Source organism: Branchiostoma floridae, chromosome 7 (assembly GCF_000003815.2).
Source record: "Branchiostoma floridae strain S238N-H82 chromosome 7, Bfl_VNyyK, whole genome shotgun sequence".
Taxonomy (NCBI): Eukaryota; Metazoa; Chordata; class Leptocardii; order Amphioxiformes; family Branchiostomatidae; genus Branchiostoma; species Branchiostoma floridae.
Window position 1 is genome coordinate 20,094,257 of NC_049985.1, and position 20,267 is coordinate 20,114,523.

At 40.2% G+C, this 20,267-nt stretch overlaps 2 protein-coding genes across 2 annotated transcripts in view; both read right to left on the minus strand.

Moving 5' to 3' along the window:
• Positions 1–2,522: 2,522 nt before the first annotated feature.
• Positions 2,523–9,046, minus strand: LOC118418797. The gene is made up of 4 exons (XM_035824839.1): positions 8,899–9,046; positions 3,451–4,387; positions 2,981–3,099; positions 2,523–2,787 (listed from the first exon to the last, which is right to left on the minus strand). The coding sequence occupies exons 2-4, from the start codon at positions 4,262–4,264 to the stop codon at positions 2,593–2,595; spliced, it is 1,128 nt and encodes a 375-aa protein (XP_035680732.1). The 5' UTR covers positions 4,265–4,387; positions 8,899–9,046; the 3' UTR covers positions 2,523–2,592.
• Positions 9,047–10,646: 1,600 nt separating this feature from the next.
• Positions 10,647–20,267, minus strand: part of LOC118418794 (exocyst complex component 1-like) — a gene marked incomplete in the record, with an annotated part of 91,378 nt that continues 81,757 nt past the window's right edge. The window contains 2 exon segments of the mRNA XM_035824836.1: positions 10,647–11,963; positions 12,974–13,045. Of these exon segments, the coding sequence (XP_035680729.1) occupies positions 11,811–11,963; positions 12,974–13,045 (225 nt within the window).

Here is a 20,267-nt window from a genome sequence, read left to right on the forward strand (position 1 = left end):
CCCCATACCTAACATGTGAGATGTCTTGTCTTCTACACTGAAGCGGAGGGATACTTGATTAGGATAGGCTACTATTCTAATCAAGTAATCCCAAGCGCAGGTGTAGAAAGTTAACATATCTAATCAAGAACAAGTGAGAAAGATTAAGGGAAACAGGTGATGCCTGCCACGTGTATACAGGGTATGATATGCACAGAACAAAGGAAATCCATCCAGACAGTCCAAGTGAATGCCGAGCGCAGGAAAGCGAGAAGGAAGCAATGGCATGAAGAGTAAGAGTTACGTGAGCGGTATTAATAAATGGGTTGGTGAAGGGAAGGAGATGGGGGGAAAGTTTAAAAAAAAAAAAACCCCGCCCCGGCCATTTAGTATTTCTCGTTGCTGAGAAGTTTTGCTCCGTCAGTGGAGGACGTCCCACTAACACCCGATATCAATCCCCATACCTAACACGTGAGATGTCTTCTACACTGAAGCGGAGGGATACTTGATTAGGATAGGCTACGTTTCTTAGCGATCCTTAAATTAGTTTTGTAACCTTACCTAAATGTTTTGCATTGTATTCAGTCATACGATTAATTCAATTAGAGGGTACTTGGGGAGTTTAGTAGAAGACTGAATGCTTTTGAGGCACGTGGAGCAATTGGGTACTTTATCGTATAATGTGAAGTTTATTACTTCCTAATATTACGGGGGGGTGATCAATAAGTTCTCGGCCTAACCCAGAAATAACAAGCACAACTCAGATTTTGAGACACAACTTCATAGTATGAAGCCTTTTATCAATTTCCTCCAAATTACAAATCATTCGAATCATTACTTTCCCGGCATTCGATTTTTCTAAATTAGAAGGTAAGTGGCGAGAAAAAGAAGAGTGAAGTGTGATCAGACAATTTGACCCGCACACCTCAGGTTGCAGATCGATTGTCCACTTTTGTTTCGTTATCCCTTACCTAACGTTACTGGGTGTCGCCTGCAACGTAATGATCACAATTATTTGAATTTTGGTACACGTTTATATAAGACTTTATACATGTACGCGGGGTTATCAATAAGTCAGCGGCTTTACCGAGAAATAATAAGCACAGCTCAGTTTTTGAAGCATAGATGTCAAGTATAAAGTCTTATATAAATATGTACCAAAATTCAAATTATTGTGATCATTTCTTTGCAGGCGACACCCAGTAACGTTGGTAAGAGAGAAGGAAAAAACGTGGACAATATTGACCTGACCTGAGGTGTGCGGGTCAAATTGCGCTGAGGGAAGTCAGACACCCAAGTCTTTTTGCTTGAAATAGGAAGAGAATCATTATCAAACATTTGACAATGTCTTTTGTTAATTTACGGCATGGGGAACTCGACCCACACATGTCTGATCACAATTCACACCACTTTTTTCTCGCCACTTACCTTCTGATTTGCAAGAAACGAATGCCTGTAAAGTAATGACTGCAATGATTTGAAATTTGGAGGATATTGATAAAAGGCTTCATACTATGAAGTTGTGCCTCAAAATCTGAGTTGTGCTTGTTATTTCTGGGTTAGGCCGAGAACTTATTGATCACCCCTCGTAATATCTATCGGAAAATAACACTCCCGTGTGGAGTGGAATGCCCCTTTAAGATAAACGTGCGGACGTAAGTCATGCTAATTAGGGTCTCATTTGCATAATCTACGAGACAAAGCTACAATAGCTATCTTTGCTAAGACTTTCATACTTTGAACACATTGTTATTTAGGTAGAGAGATGATCAACTGATGTCTTTATGCAAATGAGGACCTTTATTGTATAATCAATGAGAAACATTTATGATAGGTCACTCGTCACAAGAGGTCGTTTTTCTACACTGCCCTACAAACATCCATCGCGTAAAACAATCTTCATATATACAGCCAGGCGAAAGGATAGAACACAAATACAACACACCTACAACAACAATCATTAATACTTAAAAACAATAAAACCATCACCAGGGCAATAGTTTTTTATTGCCACACTTATTTTACTACGATGGCTTTCTCCCCGCTACCCAACCCTGTAATTAAAAAACCTCGCGTACAAAGTAGAGAACACGACAAAATGGGTGCAAAATATAGGTTAGCCTGGAGGACATGAAGCCACATATTTGTGAACTCCCGTAGCTGAAATATTAATACATTTTGGGTCCGCTATCTTTGCTTTACTATTCCTTTAAATTTTGAATATTTCTTTTTATCTGTAAAGGGGGTTGGATGAGTTAAAACATTCTAACATAAATTTGAAATCAATAGTCACGAAAGGAAGGCCTTTGCCATTAACGTACAATTTTAGATGAAATATGAGTGTGCATATCTAATTGTTTGTGTTGTTCGTATGTGTGTGTGTGTGTGTGTGTGTGTGTGTGTGTGTGTGTATGTGTGTATGCGTGCGTGCGTGCGCGCGCACGTGTGTATGTATGTATGTGTGTGTGTGATTCCGTATGCGTGTATGTGATTGTGTGTAGAATGCTATCATCATATTCACCTTCATAATCACTCGTTTACGCTTTCATGTATTGAAATCTATTACTAACACAGCCTCAGAAACGAAACATATCCAAACAAACTGTAAACGAATCAGATTTTGGCCGCTTCTGATTGGATGACGAGCTGTGCCTCCATCGATTTCCTTCCGGGGACGTCAGCGGGCTTCATGACGTTGCCGTTCGGTCGGATCCCGAGGTACTGACCTGGGGCACACCGAGCCTCCAACGTGCTGAAGCCGGCTTCATTCTGAACCACGATGAACTCACTTTGGAGACCGCCATTACCCTGAACAAAATGAATGAATTATGATGTCACTTAAAAACTGTTAAGTGAAAAGGAAAATTAAATCTTGAGAGCATTTCTTACGATATGCATAACGTTACATATGACCAACCCACACGGGGACGCTAGATTACGTCTCACTCACGTGGCCGCAAACACGTCATACTGTGTGCGGGTCCCGGATGTGCTTACTTACATTCCCCACCAGTCGGTTGTGCTGTACCGCCAGGTGTCTGTCAGGGTTGGCGGTGCACTGTAGGATCACTACGGGCTGATGTGGAGAAACACGCCCCACCTGAATCAACCGGAAATGTCCTGAAGGCAACATAACAACGATAATATACATAAGCAATGCTGGGTTATGATAGGAAAGCAGATCATACTTTAATCAACATCAGTCATCATACCTTTGAGAGCCGATTAAATTCAATCATGCTATTCCATAGATTAGCTTACGATTAACGTAACTATGCGAGCATCAGGTCTCAGTCAAACTATGTTAACAGCAGCAGAATTTTTATAACGGATATTATGCAAGATATAAAAGAATAATAATAATAATAAAATAACAATGACATGACATTTGAGAACCTGAGAAGACACCAGACAATAAGCCAGTGCTTGTTTGTTGACTTCTTTGTCTGTTTGTACCTTGAGACCACCTACCTGTCGGACCAAAACTGCTTCTCCCATAAACATCTCCGCTGTCCAGAACTCTGAGGTACCTTTTGCTGGCACGTGACCACAGCCTGACCACTAGAGACGGCACCACCCGTTCCCGCCACACGCACGGCTCTACAAGGTCCGCGGGCTCCAGGAAGTCCCGGACCGTGAAGTTGAGCGCGCACACCCGCCAGTCCTTCAGGTCTCCCGCGCGCCCGTCGTGCGGCGGCGAGAGGTCTTTTGGCGGGACAAAGACGTCGATCTTTGGCGGCGGACTGACAGGACTTGGGGGGACGTCGGCACTACCGAGTGACGATTCCGAAGGGGACCGAGGTAGAGCTGTTGGAATCGTGAATGTGACCTTACGGGTGGGAGTGGGAGAGGTGCCGGAGGATGTTGAGGGGGAGTCCTGTCGAACCTTGTGGATGGGGCCTTCCGACTGTTTCTGGTGTAACATGGCGATGTCCAGTGAATTCCTGTGAGCCGTGAGGTGATGCCCGGGATGTGGTGACTTCGGTGCGACATGATTCTTGGTTTCTGAATCATCTGTGCAGTCGGTATCTTCGCTGTCCGAGTCTGTATTGCTAAAGGCATCCTTGATGAGCTCTGCGACAGGGTGCGGTCCCTGACGATGCGCCGGGTACGGCAGTGGTCTGTTGAGAGTCGTGTCGCCATGATTGGTGGAAGAGATCTCGACGACTTGAGGCTCAAGATCCTCAAAGTGAACGTGGCGGTTCGGGTTATGGTTGTTGCTATTGTTGCCATTCAAGGCTGACTTGATAATGGCGGCAATGGGATGAACTTTCCGTTGTATCATTGTGGGCACAACACAGTTATACAACACAGTTCTTTCCAGTCAATTCCTTGTCTTCAGAATTCAATCATCTTGAAGGCCATGTGTTCTACTGTTTCCAGCTTTGCAGTACACTTCCATTTCTCCCTTTATGTATCGGAAAGAAAAATATGTCATTATTATCATTATTTGCACTTCATTTCCATATCTTCAAAAACAAGTCTCGCGGTTACTGTCACAGGTAATAGGAAAATGAAACCGGTTAACCCTTGTTACTCTGTGACTGGAGGGTAACTTCCATCGACAGAGTATTGTGAACGGTTTATGTGTTGAGTGTTCGCACCTATATCTCTGTGTTCCGTTTGCCGCATTCGTATGTGGTTTGGCATGTCGTCTGTGCGATGTCGTTGTGTGATGATGAACTTTTTTTTCCGCGGCAGCTATTATTCTAATCGATGTAATAATTCAGAAATCACCCCTATATTTTCGGTATTGTGGAACAGGCATATGTTGCTTTGGCGTTTGGTAGTCAGCTTATCTCCAAGCAGATAGGGTGGATTATGTGTTGTTACAAATGTAATTGAACAGATGTTAGTCGTATTATGTGTGATGTAACGACAGCTGACGTCGTCGACCAACTATTTCGGTGTTTATATACTTGGTTAGGACCTGGTCTGTTATAATTATCTATTGTGTGCGCTGTTAGTTGTTTCGTGCTGCCCCTTGTGTTATGCTGATGTTGTTAGTATGTACAGAAATATATGGTAACTTCGCCGAGGTTATATTTTCAGTTAAGGCCTCATGTTGTCTCCCTATATTTAGGTCAACAGCATATAACTCGAGAAGCTGTATATGGATTTTAATGATATTTGGTATTTGAGTAGCGGTTGCGGACAGGAAGATCGTGTTCGAAAATGGTTGGCGTAGCCTTTTTTCCTTAGGGCGGTAGCGGGCCAAACGTGCGCGTCCGCGTTCTTGTGAACAGCATAACTCGAGAACCCTTGAATGGATCCTGATAATATTTGGAATGGTAGGTGGGTAGGGGTCAGGAAAATGAAGGTCAAGTTCGATAATGGGTCCCTCAGTGTCTGCCTAAGGTACTGCAGCAAAACTTTTAATTTTGACACTTCGTGTTCTGGACATGCTGTCCAGATTTTTCAGTGGCATATAGCCTTTGGGGCAGAGAGTAAGTGCTGTGAGTTTGGATTTTTGCGGCTTTTGGGGAACTGCAGGCACCGATCTCCTTTTCAAACTTTGGACGAGAATAACTCGAGAACATGTTGACGGATAATCAGGATTTGTTGGTATGTATCGTTAGATAGAATGAGTGATGACTTACACAATGTAATACTAATTATGCAAATCGGCAGCTAATTTGCATGGTTAATGAGAAAAGTTCATAAATCCATGCCAACAGCATATAACTCAAGAAACTGTGTAGGCATTTTCATGATATTTGGTATTTTAGTAGCGGTTGCGGAAAGGAAGGTTGTGTTCGAAAATAGTTGGCGTAGCATTTCTCGTTAGGACGGTAGCAGGCCGAGTGTGTGCGTCCGGTTGTTTGTGGAATGCATGACTGGAGAAGCCTTGAAAGGGTCTTGATAATATTTGGTACCTATAGGTGAGTGGGGTTCAGGACAACGAAGGTGGAGTATCATAGTGGGCCCCCTAGCGGCTTCCTAAGGTACTGCAGCAAAATAATGTTTGACATCTCGTGTTCTGAACATGCTGTTGTCGTGATTTTTGAGTGGTAGATAGCCTAAGTGATGACTTACATAATGTAATACTAATTATGCAAATGAACAGCTGATTTCGTAATCAATGAGGAAAGTTCAGAAATCCACTGAATTCCATATAGGACTTTCAAACTTGTTTACATTGTTTTTGGCTGAAAGGTAGATGATAATCTGCATGGAAAGATGCATTTTATTGCAATCAGTGGCCAATTAACAAAAATATACTGTTTTCTATATATCTCATTTTGACCTATATCTATGGACACAGCTGTTTCTCAGATGTTTTGCTCGAGGAGCCTTGTGAGCTATTACACTGGGGAGAACATCCTCTGACAAGCATGAAATTCTGATTGACAAGGGATGCTACCAGGTTATCTGTGGTCACAGTCTTGCTTTTGGTAGCATTTGTGGGTTAGTGAGGAACACACGTTCATGCAGTTATTTGCTATTGGGGTAGGTACTATTTAGTAATACAGGAAGAAGACCTTAAAGTCTTTTAAGACTTTATCATGCCTTTATTTAAAAATAGAGGCATGATTATTTGGCGAAGGGATGTGTTCGTCGAACTCTAGCTGTTATATATTTTGCATCAATGTGAACGTTTAACCGACATGACAGAATTGTTTGGTAACGTTACAGTTTTGGTATTGGTTGATTTTTTTTGTTGCCTTATTTGTGTTAAAGATGTGTTTGTATCTTGTTCAGGCTTTGTGTTTCTTGTTTGTATGGCGAAAACCCGTTTGTATGTTTGGAACTGTCATACATCGGGATAGATCGAGTTGTATCGGATATTTACGTGACTTGTCGTGTGGCAGTCAAGTAAGTTCTTTTGCATGTCGTCCGCTCGTAATATTTCCCAAAATCACCGTTATATTCTCTTCTGTAATTTGGATAGTTTGGGTTTCGTTTCGTTCTTTGTGTTCATCGTATTCGATGTTTGGGGCTGTTAATATCATGATCGTTGTAATATACAAATGAAGTTATAACTGACGCCGCGGAAGTTACAGATGCGATCGAACAGGTGTTCACCGTATCATGTGTGGTGTAACGACAACAGCTGACATCGTGGACCAATTGTCTCTGGTATTCCTGACAAATTTCGTTCTACTTTGAGCATAATAATCATCACCTGTTTATGGTAAATTTACGGCAACATCTGATGCCGCGGACAAATGGTTGTTAGTTTATTAGAGGAATATGATTGTTATGAATGATAAACACACCACTGCAAGCAACACAACTGACAAAACATTATTACGTCACAGACTGTGCAACCTACGGTTACTTGTTTGATTAAATTTGTGGTGAATCGGATTTGGTAATACCTGTTGGCAAATCGCGGTGATACAAATGACATAACTGTTAGTTGTAAAACACGCGTACAATTTCGTCGAGGTTATCGGACGATATTTTCTGAAACGCTACTTTCATAAGTGATTATTCTTTATATTATTCTATTATTCTATATTCATTATAGCAGACCTGCTGTAACTACAAGTACCTAAGCACGTTTAAGCTAAGATCACAACGCGCCCGTATGTTTTTAGGGCACGTCAGCCACGTTTTTCTGAACATGTGGAGAAGGCCTGGCACGTCACTGACACGGATGCTACTTAGGTACGGTTTCCTTACTCGCACGGTACAGGGTACGCGTGTTGCCCGTACTAGTGCTGGCTGGTACGGGTGGTGATTCCGCAGCACAAACACAAAGTTCTGCACTTTAGGTGCTACGGCGTGTCTGTGTGCTCCAGTGGATTCCGTAAGATTTCGTACGGAGGCGGTACGTAAGGATCTCAAAATTTGTCCACCTTTTGGACGTAGACAGCGCGCAGTTGCACGTACAGCGGGTTGTGACCTTAGCTTAAGGGACAATAATTGACAGGCACTTAGTCTTGTACGCGGCATCTTTATGGATAAATCGTCTGTTTCCACATCATTTCCAATTTGCAGGGATCGTAGGGGTCATACAAGTGAAAGCATAAAGTCTCAATGGTGCTGAATGAAGACGTCTTTTCAGACCCCATATTCATATACACGCCAGTGGGGATATTAGGCATGGGTCTTATCTGGAGTGCGCCTCTTGCAACCACTTGGTGACAATGCTAGTTGCATACCAAAGCCACTCCACGTCACAGCCTTCATTATAACGTATGGCCCCCAAACCTTCTACTCAATGGGCAACACTAACCCAGTCTCTTGAGCCCTCATTTCAAAAAGCTATTTGAACCGCCACATAGAGCATACAAACGGCATGCCCCATGACCAAGAAAGAGCCGACATCAACACCTTATATCGTCGCTGGTCGCTGTGATTGCTGAATTTTATAGCTTCGATTCGTTTCCATTACGAGTAGTCCGAATAGGACCCAGGGGGTAGTGGAAATTCCCAGTCAGGGTGGGACATGTCCTTTACATCGCGAATAGTTACTCTCGCGTGACGGCATGGGGTTTAGCTCTGGGGCTTTTGTCTGATGGGGCTGAACACATTACAACACGAGTTTTGTAGATGCGATTCTATTGCCAACATTCATTCTTATTACACAAATGAGGACGGTTATTCATATGGTCGAGTTTCTGGCTGTATACCAGGCCTTTGGCTTGAGCACACCTGTTACTGCATTGTGCGAAGTGCTACGTATACCGTAGTGTAGAAGTCTAGCCAATGTTGTTCTAGGTGTCCGCCAAGGCTACTAACGGTAGACAGGCATGTTTTCAAAAACAGAATTGGCAAATTATCTGACATTGAATGCGGACAAATCGTATGCAAAACGTGCTCTTATTATTATGTATCCATTATATTATCTGTACCCATGGGAAAAGCTACAGCAAGCCGCCGTCAATGCATCCGACTAAACATCAAATTCTTCACGTCTATTACTAGTAAGTCCCTACGAAAAACTACGAAACTGCGACTAGAACGTACCGATCAGCTCAGGAGGTATGGAGAGTTGCCGCCCACCTTACCCTGACATGGCGGGAGGCTGTGTCCCCCACCGCGACAAGTGGTGCAGAAACGTGACCCCCTCTGTCAACAAACTGTTGGCAAGGCACCTACAGGGGTCAACAGGTTGTAAGCCCGCCTGTGTTCAAACAAAGTAACCCAAGAAGGTAGTGAACTAAGAACTATTTCGGACACGCTAACAGTGTGTCCACAATGCTGTGTTAATCACAGTGCAAAATCAAGACAAGGGCGGCTAAAATAAACTTTTAAGATGAATTTGGACTCTAATATGTGATCGGTAATACCGTAGTTATCACAACACTTAAGTTACATGAGCATTGCTCCAAACGCCTTCCTTTTTACAATCATAACATATGTACTAGTATGTAGAGTCCGTTCTTGGTATGGCATTTTGTTGATGTTTTATAGCATTTTATTTCTTGAAGTACTCTATTGATTTTTTAAAAATGTTTTATTGATTTTTTCATACTTGATTAAAATCACGTGAGCAGAGGTCTTTATTTTGCTTCAGTAGGTCACGAGGTTATCAACATCACTTGGCATGCTTTGGATGTGGGCTGGGCTGTGATGTTCAGGGTCATGAAAATTCGCCGCGAGGAATGTTTTTAGGAGCCTTAGTAAATGTCTGTCTATCTACAAGATTACTCGATAGTGCCTGGATGGATTGTCTTGATACTTAGAATGTAAATAGGTATTGATGAACACTCAAAATGGTTTGATGTATGTCCCCATGACTGCTTTATATGGCTATGGTTTTGATATTTTGCGTTCTAGACAAGCAATGTGGTCGGGAGGAAGTTGACAAAAGTTTGGGACCTCCGTGAATAGTTTCATCAGGTTGGTACGTAACGTCGGAGAGAATAAAGCATTGGTTGTGTAAAAAAGCCTCTTTACTAAGTTTGGGACCTCTAGCTATGGAACTGAAAAGGGGTATCTACGGAACTGGAGAGGGGCGTTTTAGTTGTAGACTTTGAAACAGAATAAGTCGAGAAGGGATGAATTAATCTTCGATCTTCATGATTTTTTTTCATGACTTTGATGGTATGTAACGGTATAAAGTATGCAAATTAGGACTTGACATTTTCACATTATTTACATAATTAATGAGGAAATGCGACAATGGCTTCCTGACGAAGGATATCTACAGCATATGTGATCTGGAAAGAGGAGACGTAATATTTTGACAGAAACGCCCTTGCAAATCAAATGTTGGGGGCCCAAACCTCAGCCCCTTTGTCCTGACGTCATCTGCTTGCCAAATGTCAAGACCATATCATGTTCAGGACATGATGAAACTGAAAAAAAATGCTATGATAGAATTCAAAGTAGTTCGGAATTCTATCGATCACAATTCAAATCGTTCCACTGTTTGGCATGCGATATGATTTGTACTTCGTTTTGTTGACCATTATCTATGCTACCTACGTAACAGAAATCATGAAAATCCGATTTGATTTTTTCTCTTTGGATTTTTTTTACCAAAATGCCCCTGCTATTCCAGAATTGGCCCAGGCTTATGTCACTTCTTTCCGAGCACAAGAGTTATTTACCACCTAAAAATCGTGACAAGATATCAGAACACGAACCGGATGTTCTACTGTAGTATCAAGGGAACCCGATTCAGAGGCTAAAGATCTAATCGTTTCCCAGGTTTCGTCAAAACTTACCAAATACGAAACTGACCATCCAGTCTTGTTGAGTCGCGATGATCTGAAAATATGAGGTGACTGAAATTGACTAATGTACTTTGTAATTATGTCATATTAAACACATTGTAAATTTACAGGTGTGGCTCTTCTCCACATATTCATCACACAGAACATGATGTGAGATGGGTTTTCTTGGATTTACTTATAATGACAAATTTCAGATAATTCCTGCTCCTACTTAATAATAGTCAGGGTTTGAAATTTTCAAACCTGTCATATTCTAGAATCAGCTGGAGAAATTCAAATGAGCACGATCTGCAGTTCCTAGGTCTCTGAGACATCTAATTTTACTTGATATCTGTAACATGATTTTCATGACAATGCTAATTGATTTCATGACCTGCCCTTTATGACATAAAGCCCAGCCAGTGACAAACATGTAGAACGTTAACCACCCAGCAGACCTGGGGCTAGTTGAGGCATGAGGCCTTTAAAGGTCACTGACCAGGCATTATGTCGCTTAGTCGAACTAAAGGGAATGAGCTTGCAAAATGATTAAAAACAGGCATCCATAATGTTATATATATATATATATATATATATATATATATATATATATATATATATATATATGTACAATGTATGTAATACAGGAGCCATAAAGTCAAGCTGTGTAACAATTACGTCTGAACAACTACATAAGGACTTTCTTCACCTCTTGGTACCAAAATAAGACCATATTTGGGTTGATAAAACTACATGTATGAATGATACATTATTATTTCAAATAAAAAAAGCAACCAAATCTAAGAACCAATTTAAGGGAATGACACTACATCAAAATTTGCCACACATTATCATAATTATTATGTCGTATCCATTTTTTGTGATAGTGATTTGCTACATACAAAAGTCATGTAATCACCTGGAAATACATTTTCTTAAACTATTTATTCAATATTTCTTCGTTTAGACCTTTCCCTAAACAAGGACTACAACTCACTTGAGGTAAAAATTACACAGCAGGCTATCATCAATTTGGAAGTGATGGCGACAGGTCTCACTTTGTAATAAAATTAAAATCTGAATAACTACAATGTATGTTTCACTTGTCACTATGTACATCCCTTCATTCCTTATGCAACTTCAACATGTTCTTTTTCGTAAATATCAATTTTAGTCATGGAATATATCATCTTGAAATATTGTCCCAGGTTGTGCCACCTAATGTGACTGTGCGATGTCTGAGAAAAACTGTAGGATATCTGTGATGGTGAACTCCAGTGTGATGCCAGATTCTGGGTAACAGCGCTTGATCAGGTCCTCGAAGTGCTTGTACTGACTGATGAACTCCTCCTGCATGGACCGCCACACCACCTGCAGGATGGGAAGAGGCATTCAGTCACAACTGTTGGGCATGAAGACACTTGTCAATGAGTAATAAGTGTATCATTTTGGTCAAAAGTGAAAGGACATTCATACATACATGTAGATATATCACCATAATGAGTCGACTTTCAGATCGTATATATAAGATCATGATGTTTGCCCATTCGGTGTATCAATCCACGTGACCTTAACAGCTGACTGGCAGGGTGAGTCGACTGCAGTTCCACATGGCCCCGCATGACCCAATATAATAGAGGGCCTAATTCATTTTGGAAAACTTTTTTTCATACAGATGATACAGGTCGCACAGGCAGTGCCCGTAGCAGTCACCGACGAGCAGCCGGTAGCGTTGCGGGCTTGGCTAACTTGTGGGCGTGGAAGGTAGGGTCCGGCCATCGAGGCAAACCATGAAGTTGAAGCCCAGAGCTGGACTCACTGGACAGACCAGCCGCAGGGAAGAACAGTGTGAAGACTATCTGACTGCTGCCTACCCCTGTGACAGGGATCCCAGCAGCAGTATAATGAAAAAAATGGATACGACGAATTTTTTGTGTTTTCAGCAATTTTGTAGGTCATACCCTTGACTTGAACATATTAGTTTGCTGTGACAGTGCTACAAAACTACACCCCATTATAATTTTGTCCACGTTGATGTCAGTCACCTATAGAAATCCCCATAGGCCACAAACAGTGTTCTGCTACCTTCATACCATGGAACACACATATTCAGAGAGAATTTCTTCTCCTCTCAAGCCTCTATTTTCACCTTGTTCTCTTTTTAAACTTTACATACCTACATTATCGACCCGAGGTCGCAGCCAGGCTAGTACATATTTCACTCCATAAAGCCTTGTCTAACATTGGAACCAAGAAAAAATATTGCTGTAGCCTGACTTTAGGGCTGATGAAGGTGATATTGGTGTATATAAAACAAAAGCAGCAGTTGTGATCATTGGTACATGTAGGTTGAAATTGGGGGAATATAAAATCCTTCTTACCTGGTTGAGGTTCTCCTCCTCACACAGGTGTTTCTCCACCTTCTTGTACAAGCTTTCCAGCCCTTTCTTCACCTGGAAAACATGGGGCAAAACCATCAAGAATGGATGGATATCAGCATTCTTGCACTGAAGAAAAGAAATACCTTGAATCTTCATTTGCATAATTGCAAGGTGCAGTTAATTTGTGATGTCATTGAATCATGGATTCTATCAGTCTGATTAACAAAATTTCCTCATGCAATTTGCTCCTGACCTGAAAACACTGTGAAGCTTCTTGGTAGGGCAGCATACCTTAAGATAACATGAGGTTTAAGTACAGGTACTGTTACAGAGATTTAGGTACAGGTCGCCTGATACCTGTTGCATATTAGTTTGGCTGCCCCCAGGTGACATGCTGGCGAGGTTAGGGGTCCTCATGAAGCCAGTAGTTAAGGAGATGAACTGAAACATTTTAAGCTGGCTCTGATTTCAAGTTGTAGCGTCCTTTGGAGAGATAAATTTTCGTCTTTGTGGTAGGATTCATGCATTTTCAGTCACAAAAATAAGGCAGCATAAACTTCTTTGCAGTACTGGCACTTCATGATCCAGTAATTTGGACCTGTACCACATCAATTTTCACAGTACAGTACAGGTACATAGCAACGGTTTGCATTCCTACTTCTTGGCAACGGTAATAAAATCTTCACTGAAACCTTTACATTTCAAACAAAGAACTGGAAATCGAGACCTCATATGTCCATTCTGATTATGCAAATGACTTTCCTATTTGCAAAATCTATATATGTACTGTAACACCTTTAACTAATTTACACAGATCACAATGTTGACAATCCAATCATTTACTACTTAGAAGAATTATTGCACATCAATTATGCAAATTAGGTACATATTTTCATAATTGATATCTGCCAATCTTCAACCTGCCACAAACTACACAATGTTACATGTATAATGGAAACATTGCAAATACAGATTTTCCTCATTGAATATGCAAAATTAAGCCCTAATCTGCAATCCCTGAAATATCAAAACTTTTTCATTTTGGAAATTTGAAAATTGTTGAACAGACCTATAAACATACAGTCATCATCACATATAACGTTACATGGTGCAAAACACATAATCGATCAAGTCAAATCTGGTATAAGGTTTGTGTCTGTTCATCTAATTTGGGTCACTTATTTTACTGTAAAAGTCTTTCAAGGTTATTTATAACATATCATGTACTAGAAAGGCCGACATTTGCTTGAGAGCAAATACAGCATATTTCAGCCATCTCCCTCCTCATGTAACAATAGACTGTTCCAAAATCACTCATGTGCAAAAATGGAACACTTCTGCTTAAAATGACTTCTAACTGCTAATCACACTTATGAGCAAAAATGAATCTTACAAAAACCCCTTCAAGAATAGACGACTCCAAAAACACTTCCGCTAAGAAATGGAATTTGGAATCATCAGCCGTCCAAAACCATATTTGCAAAAAATCCCCCCTCTGTGCAAGAATCAACTCTTCCTGTTATACCCCTATGTAAAGTGGAGCGATCCAAAAATATATCAGCTAAAATAGTCAGCGAAGTCCACAAAATGAATTTTTAAAAAATACCCCCTTCGTCGAAGAATGGAATCTCCCAGCTCACCCTGTTTGAAATTGCACAATAGACAAGTCCAGAAATACTCACAGTACATGGCCTTTGTATAAGAAGCAACCCAGTCCCAAAACTGAATTTAAAAAAAAGTCCCCCGTGCATGAATGGGCTCTTCCAGATAAAACAAGGCTTGCTGATTGGCTGCCGAATCCTCCTCATGTACAGTCTTCAGGTGGGGGTAAACTTCCATTTAACAAATGGAATTCGGAATCATCACCCATGTCCAAAACTGATTTTTTTAAAATCCCCCCCTATGTGCAAAAATGGACTGTCCCAGTAGTAGTCTTATGTCAAGTGGATCAGTGCGAAAACACTTCCGCTAAAAAAAACATTGGCATTATCACCAAAGTCTAAAAGTAAATTTTAAAATACACCCCCTGTCCAACAATGGACTCTTCCAGCAAAATAAGCTCGCTCATTGGCTGGCCATTAATTGGATTCACCTTGTCCACCAACCACCTGGATGTCTATGGACTAGGTAGGTAGGTAGATAATTAGATCTACCTGGCACACCTGTGGCCCTGACACACCAGAATGACCTAGAGGTCGTTGACCTCGGCACTCCAACCTTACCTATCCTAAACTCTCCCACAAAAACCTCCTTAAGGAGCCATTTTGAAGTGATTTATACTACATATTATACATGGATCCTTTGAATAAGTATCTAGGGCACCTCTGTGCCAAATTTCAGGTCATTTGGATGTAATACCATGGTACAGGGGGCCAAAATATACAGTCTTGGTCCAAAAGTTGCAATAAAACCTCAATAAAATCATTTAAGGAGCAGATATGAAAAAATAAAAAAAAAAACATTTGGGTATTGGCCCACTCTACCCTTGTGCCAAATTTCAAGTCATTTGGTCCAGAAACGGCGGAGATGAATTGCTTTGAAAATTTGACAGGAGAAAGAAAGAAAGAAAGAAAGAAACATTACGAATACAATATATTTCACCATACCTATGGTATGGCTGAAATATAAATATACTATTTATTATCATAAGGGAAATCCTTTCATTATAAATCTCATTTTGTGGCATTTTCATCATTTTACAGTGATTTTTCATGCCAATTGACAATGCTGCGATTTCCAATGTTCATTTCATTTAGTCTTTACACAACAGGTAACCTCATGTCAGTGTGAGTGCAAGAACAAATCGGTAAAAATACAGGGCTCGAAATTCATTTTTGGGATTAGGTGCACTGGTGCACCCAGCTTAGAAAATTGGGTGCACCAAAAAGTTTTTGGGTGCACCACTTAAATTTAAGTCATAACTTAATGATAAAACTTAGTTACAAGCTATCAAATTCTTAAACAAGTACCATGACAGACATTTTTATCCTCTTTCTAACACCTAGATGTCAAGAATATGATGTATACTAGTATACATTGATATCTTTATATACATAAACCTAAGAAAATATTTGGGTGCATGCTGTGCACCCACAGGAAATAATTAGGTGCACAGCTCCAATTTTGGGTGCACCTGGGTGCACATGCACCCAGCATTTCGAGCCCTGAAATAACACAACAGTGCCGCAGTGAACCCAAGCATGCCTTAAGTGCAGTGAAATACCACCTTTAGGTACTAGCATCTATTATGTTTCTTGAATATGGGTACTGTATAACATTATTAATCAAAAACATGTCAGAAAAGTATTCTTGAAGTATTTTTTACGGGCAATGGGCTGAATGCACTGATTGTGAATGTCCGACTAAAAAAAAACCATTACAAAAAAAGGACACCGCCAACATCAACAAAACTCTGTCTGATTATATGAAAATATCATCTACATCTCTCTATCAAGTCTTATTTTCATAGACAGCACGAATCATTTGTTACAGTCAAATAAATCTTTGGAGCGTTCTCTTGTCTGCCACCTTCACGGCCACACTCCCTTGGGAGTACAATGGTGGCTTCCTTTTGGTTGCTTTTCTACTCAACAAACATTTGAAGACCCATATTCATAGTGTTTTATGGAGCTTTATTTATGTGTATCATGGCAGTTGTGTGACTGCTTGGAAGAGTTCGTATAGTTAGCGACACGAGCCGCCAATACGCAGAGGCCGGTGACCGCAGTGATTCAGCACTGTCAACATTACAGTTAGAATTCTGTTTAAAAAAAAAACATGAAGTAAATATGTTAAAGTATACTTGGAATGCAAATTAAAGCTGTGTGCATGGACTTGGTTTATTTACCTTTGTAATCAGCATAGCCAGTGGCAACAAACATGGTGTACTTATGGATAATAAGATCAGCAAAAAATCCGTGCCATCTTGCAACGGGAACCATCTTAGGGCGGCCCCCGTTAAGAAAACATTTCTAGGCAATAAAAATGTTTGCTCTAAGTCTTGAAGTGAGAAAATTTTTGTAAGAATATCAATAATTATTGTAGAAGTAAGAAAACATTTCTAGGCATAGGAATTATGTTTTTGAATTAAGAAAATATTTCTTGCCAATAAGAACTGAGTTCTTCAAGTAAGAAATTTAATCTAGGTGTGAGAGTATCAATCTTACAAGTAAAAACATTTCTAGGCAATAAAAACGTTCGGTCTTGAAGTATAAAAATATTCTTGGTGTAAGAGCATCAATCTTATAAGAAAACATTTGTTGGCAACAAGAATCATTTCTTACTAATAAACTATGAAGCTGCATTCAATTAAATGCTAGAATATCATTCTTGAATATATTTTCAATCATTATCAGTCACATAGCTAAGCAAGATAAGTGATAAGATAGGAACAGACATGCATAGTGTACATTGAACATTTTCAGTTTGATATACATCACATTTGGAAGACACTCCAAAAATCAATTTATGTCACATGTACTCCCAATAGGCTACCCTACAATATTTACAGCAGGGCTCGAAATTCATTTTGAGATTAGGTGCACTGGTGCACCCAGCTTAAAAATTGGGTGCACCAAAAAAATTTTGAGTGCACCACTTAAATTTATGTAATAACCTAGTAATAAAAAATAGTTACAAGCTATCACAGATATTTCATGATGACTGACATTTCTATAATCTTTCTAACACTTTGATGTCAAGAATATGATATATAGTAGTATTCTTTGATATCTTTACATACAATGTACATAAACATAAGATAATATTTGGGTGCACCCTGTGCACCCACAGAAAATAATTGGGTGCACAGCTACAATTTTGGGTGCACCTGGGTGCACATGCACCCAGTATTTTGAGCCCTGTTACAGTGACAGTGATACAATAATTCATATTGCACAATGGCTGCAAGCAGCAAACACTAAAACTGAATTTTGCTTGCACATCAGGGATGTAGCCAGTTCAATACGGTAAGGGCAATTCTTCCCGGGGTGAAAAATTAAAGAGGTACATTTTGATGTTTTAAATACTATTAATGGATGATCGACCATCTGGACAGACACTTTACCGTACATTTCCTCCAGTTAGATTATATTGCTGATGTGGAACATGGCAATTCTGCTGCAGTCCAAATCACTCCATCACCCCATGTAAAACAGCTCTTCCAGCTTGTGAAAGATAAGAACTTATTTGTTACACTTCAAGTCTCATTATGTAAGACGAAAGGCTGCTGCCCAGAGGAAATTGCCCCTTTCCTCACACATCATCCATCAAAGGGAGGAAGCACAAGGCAAATTGGCCCAGTGGAACTCTTGGGGATGAGCTAGCAACAAGGCAGGGGGAAACTCAGCATGCACATCTGGTTGTTAAGCCACAGCAATTTAAGGTGCTGGTTTTACAAAAATCAATACAAAATAGAGGCTGCAAGAGGGGAAAGTCTATAGTTTCTTTTGTACAATGCAGAAAGTGAATGCAGCGGGTTGTCAATATGCTTCAACATGCTACTAGTAGTTTGATAACAAAATTTTACTTAACAGTCTTACTCCTGTAATTGATCCTATTCTTAGGAGGAATCAAATGGATTTAGAAACTAAGGTAAGGTCAACTATTTCACAAGTTCCTGCAATATGCCATATTATTGAAGAGATGAAGAGATGTAACAAGGATTTTGTGCTGCTGTTTGTTGATTTCTGTAAAGCATTTGATTCCATTGACAGAGATGTAATGTTTCATATTTTAGCACAGTATGGTATTCCACTATGTTTCATAAGAGTAATTTAAGGGCTTTGTATAGAAATACTATAGCCTCTGTGATTACTCCTGATAGTGAGACCAGTTCATTTGAGATAGTTACTGGAAACAGCGAGCAGATTAAATTTGGACTGAGCATTCAAGTTTGGACTATTGCTTCTAGACTTTCTAATTTTATACCTACTTGGCAGATATTTTGTGGATAGGTTCTATGTGACATAATGGATCATAATATACCCCACAGGGGGTCTTCATGCTTCATTAAAAACTAGAAAATTTCGAAATGAATTTCGAAATTTTTTTTCATTTCGAAATTTTCCCAGAAAATTTCGAAATTTCCTCAGAAAATTTCGAAATTTCCCCAGAAAATTTCGAAATTTTCATATACCTGACAGAAAAATTTCGACATTTTTCTCTGGGCAATGCAAAAATTTCGAAATGTTTAGTAAAATTTCGACATTTTCTATTGCTGATATATGTAATAAAAACTTTGTATAACTTAAAAAGAGTTCAAGAAGTGTTTCAAATGAGCTGTGGACCTCTCTTTGTATCAAAGATATTTGGCCCCTGCCTTCTTACATGTCTTAACAGTACATGACTAAAATGTGAAGCAGATGAAAATATGACTGATTGATCGGAAAAGATCCCGTGCCATTCCTGCGTCACGTCGGCGTGACAAGACGTCGGGTCCATTGGCACGTCTGACGCAGACAACGTAGGGTAGTATTGCCGCTCTAGCATCGTCCCTCCAAAAGGCCAAGAAGCCTGCTGCACGCAGGCCCCACCACCGTCATGATCACGGCAGAGAAAGACGCCAAGAAGCCGGCCAAGAAACCTTGAAAATGCCGGCAAGAAATCCAGAAAATCTCCGGTCAAGAAATCTGGTCCGACAAAGAGGGCCTCCAAGAAGACGGCGCCCGCTAAGCAGTGGTCTAACGCCAAGAAGAGGACCGACGACTTTTCTGCATATCCCGGCCCTTTTCAGGGCCACTCACATCCTCACAAAAGAACTATGTCAATCATATATTAAATTTGTTACTTTTCCACATAGATAAGAATATCCACTAAAAGATATAACTGACGAAATAAGATTAAACCTTCTGAAAGCACAGAAACACAGCTAAGGCCTGCAACGGTATGCTGTGCGTATGCGTCCTGATTGGAGACAAGAGGCTATACAGATTGGCGCAATCTGGTGATGTTTTAGGTGGGTTAGGACACCAAGACGCTGCACCGACCTGCTTTTGGTTTCTTTAGTGCAGCAGAATATGAAATTACCGGACTTTCAGAGGAGAAGAGGGTAGGTAGGTTTTAAATGATTTTTTGTTCAATCTGTGCCTTTAAAAAATGTGGATATTTGTGATTTGAAGATAGCTGCTTAACAGCTTGTTGATGAACGTTTCGTTTCTTCTTTTTTAAGTTTCCTCTAATTTGTGGGGAAAAATTCCCATCACGTCTGAGTGAATTGGAATTTTCTTAAAAGTAAGGAAGCCAGATTTTTGCTCGTTTTATTTAACAATCAATAGCTTCTTTTTAAAGATTTTTA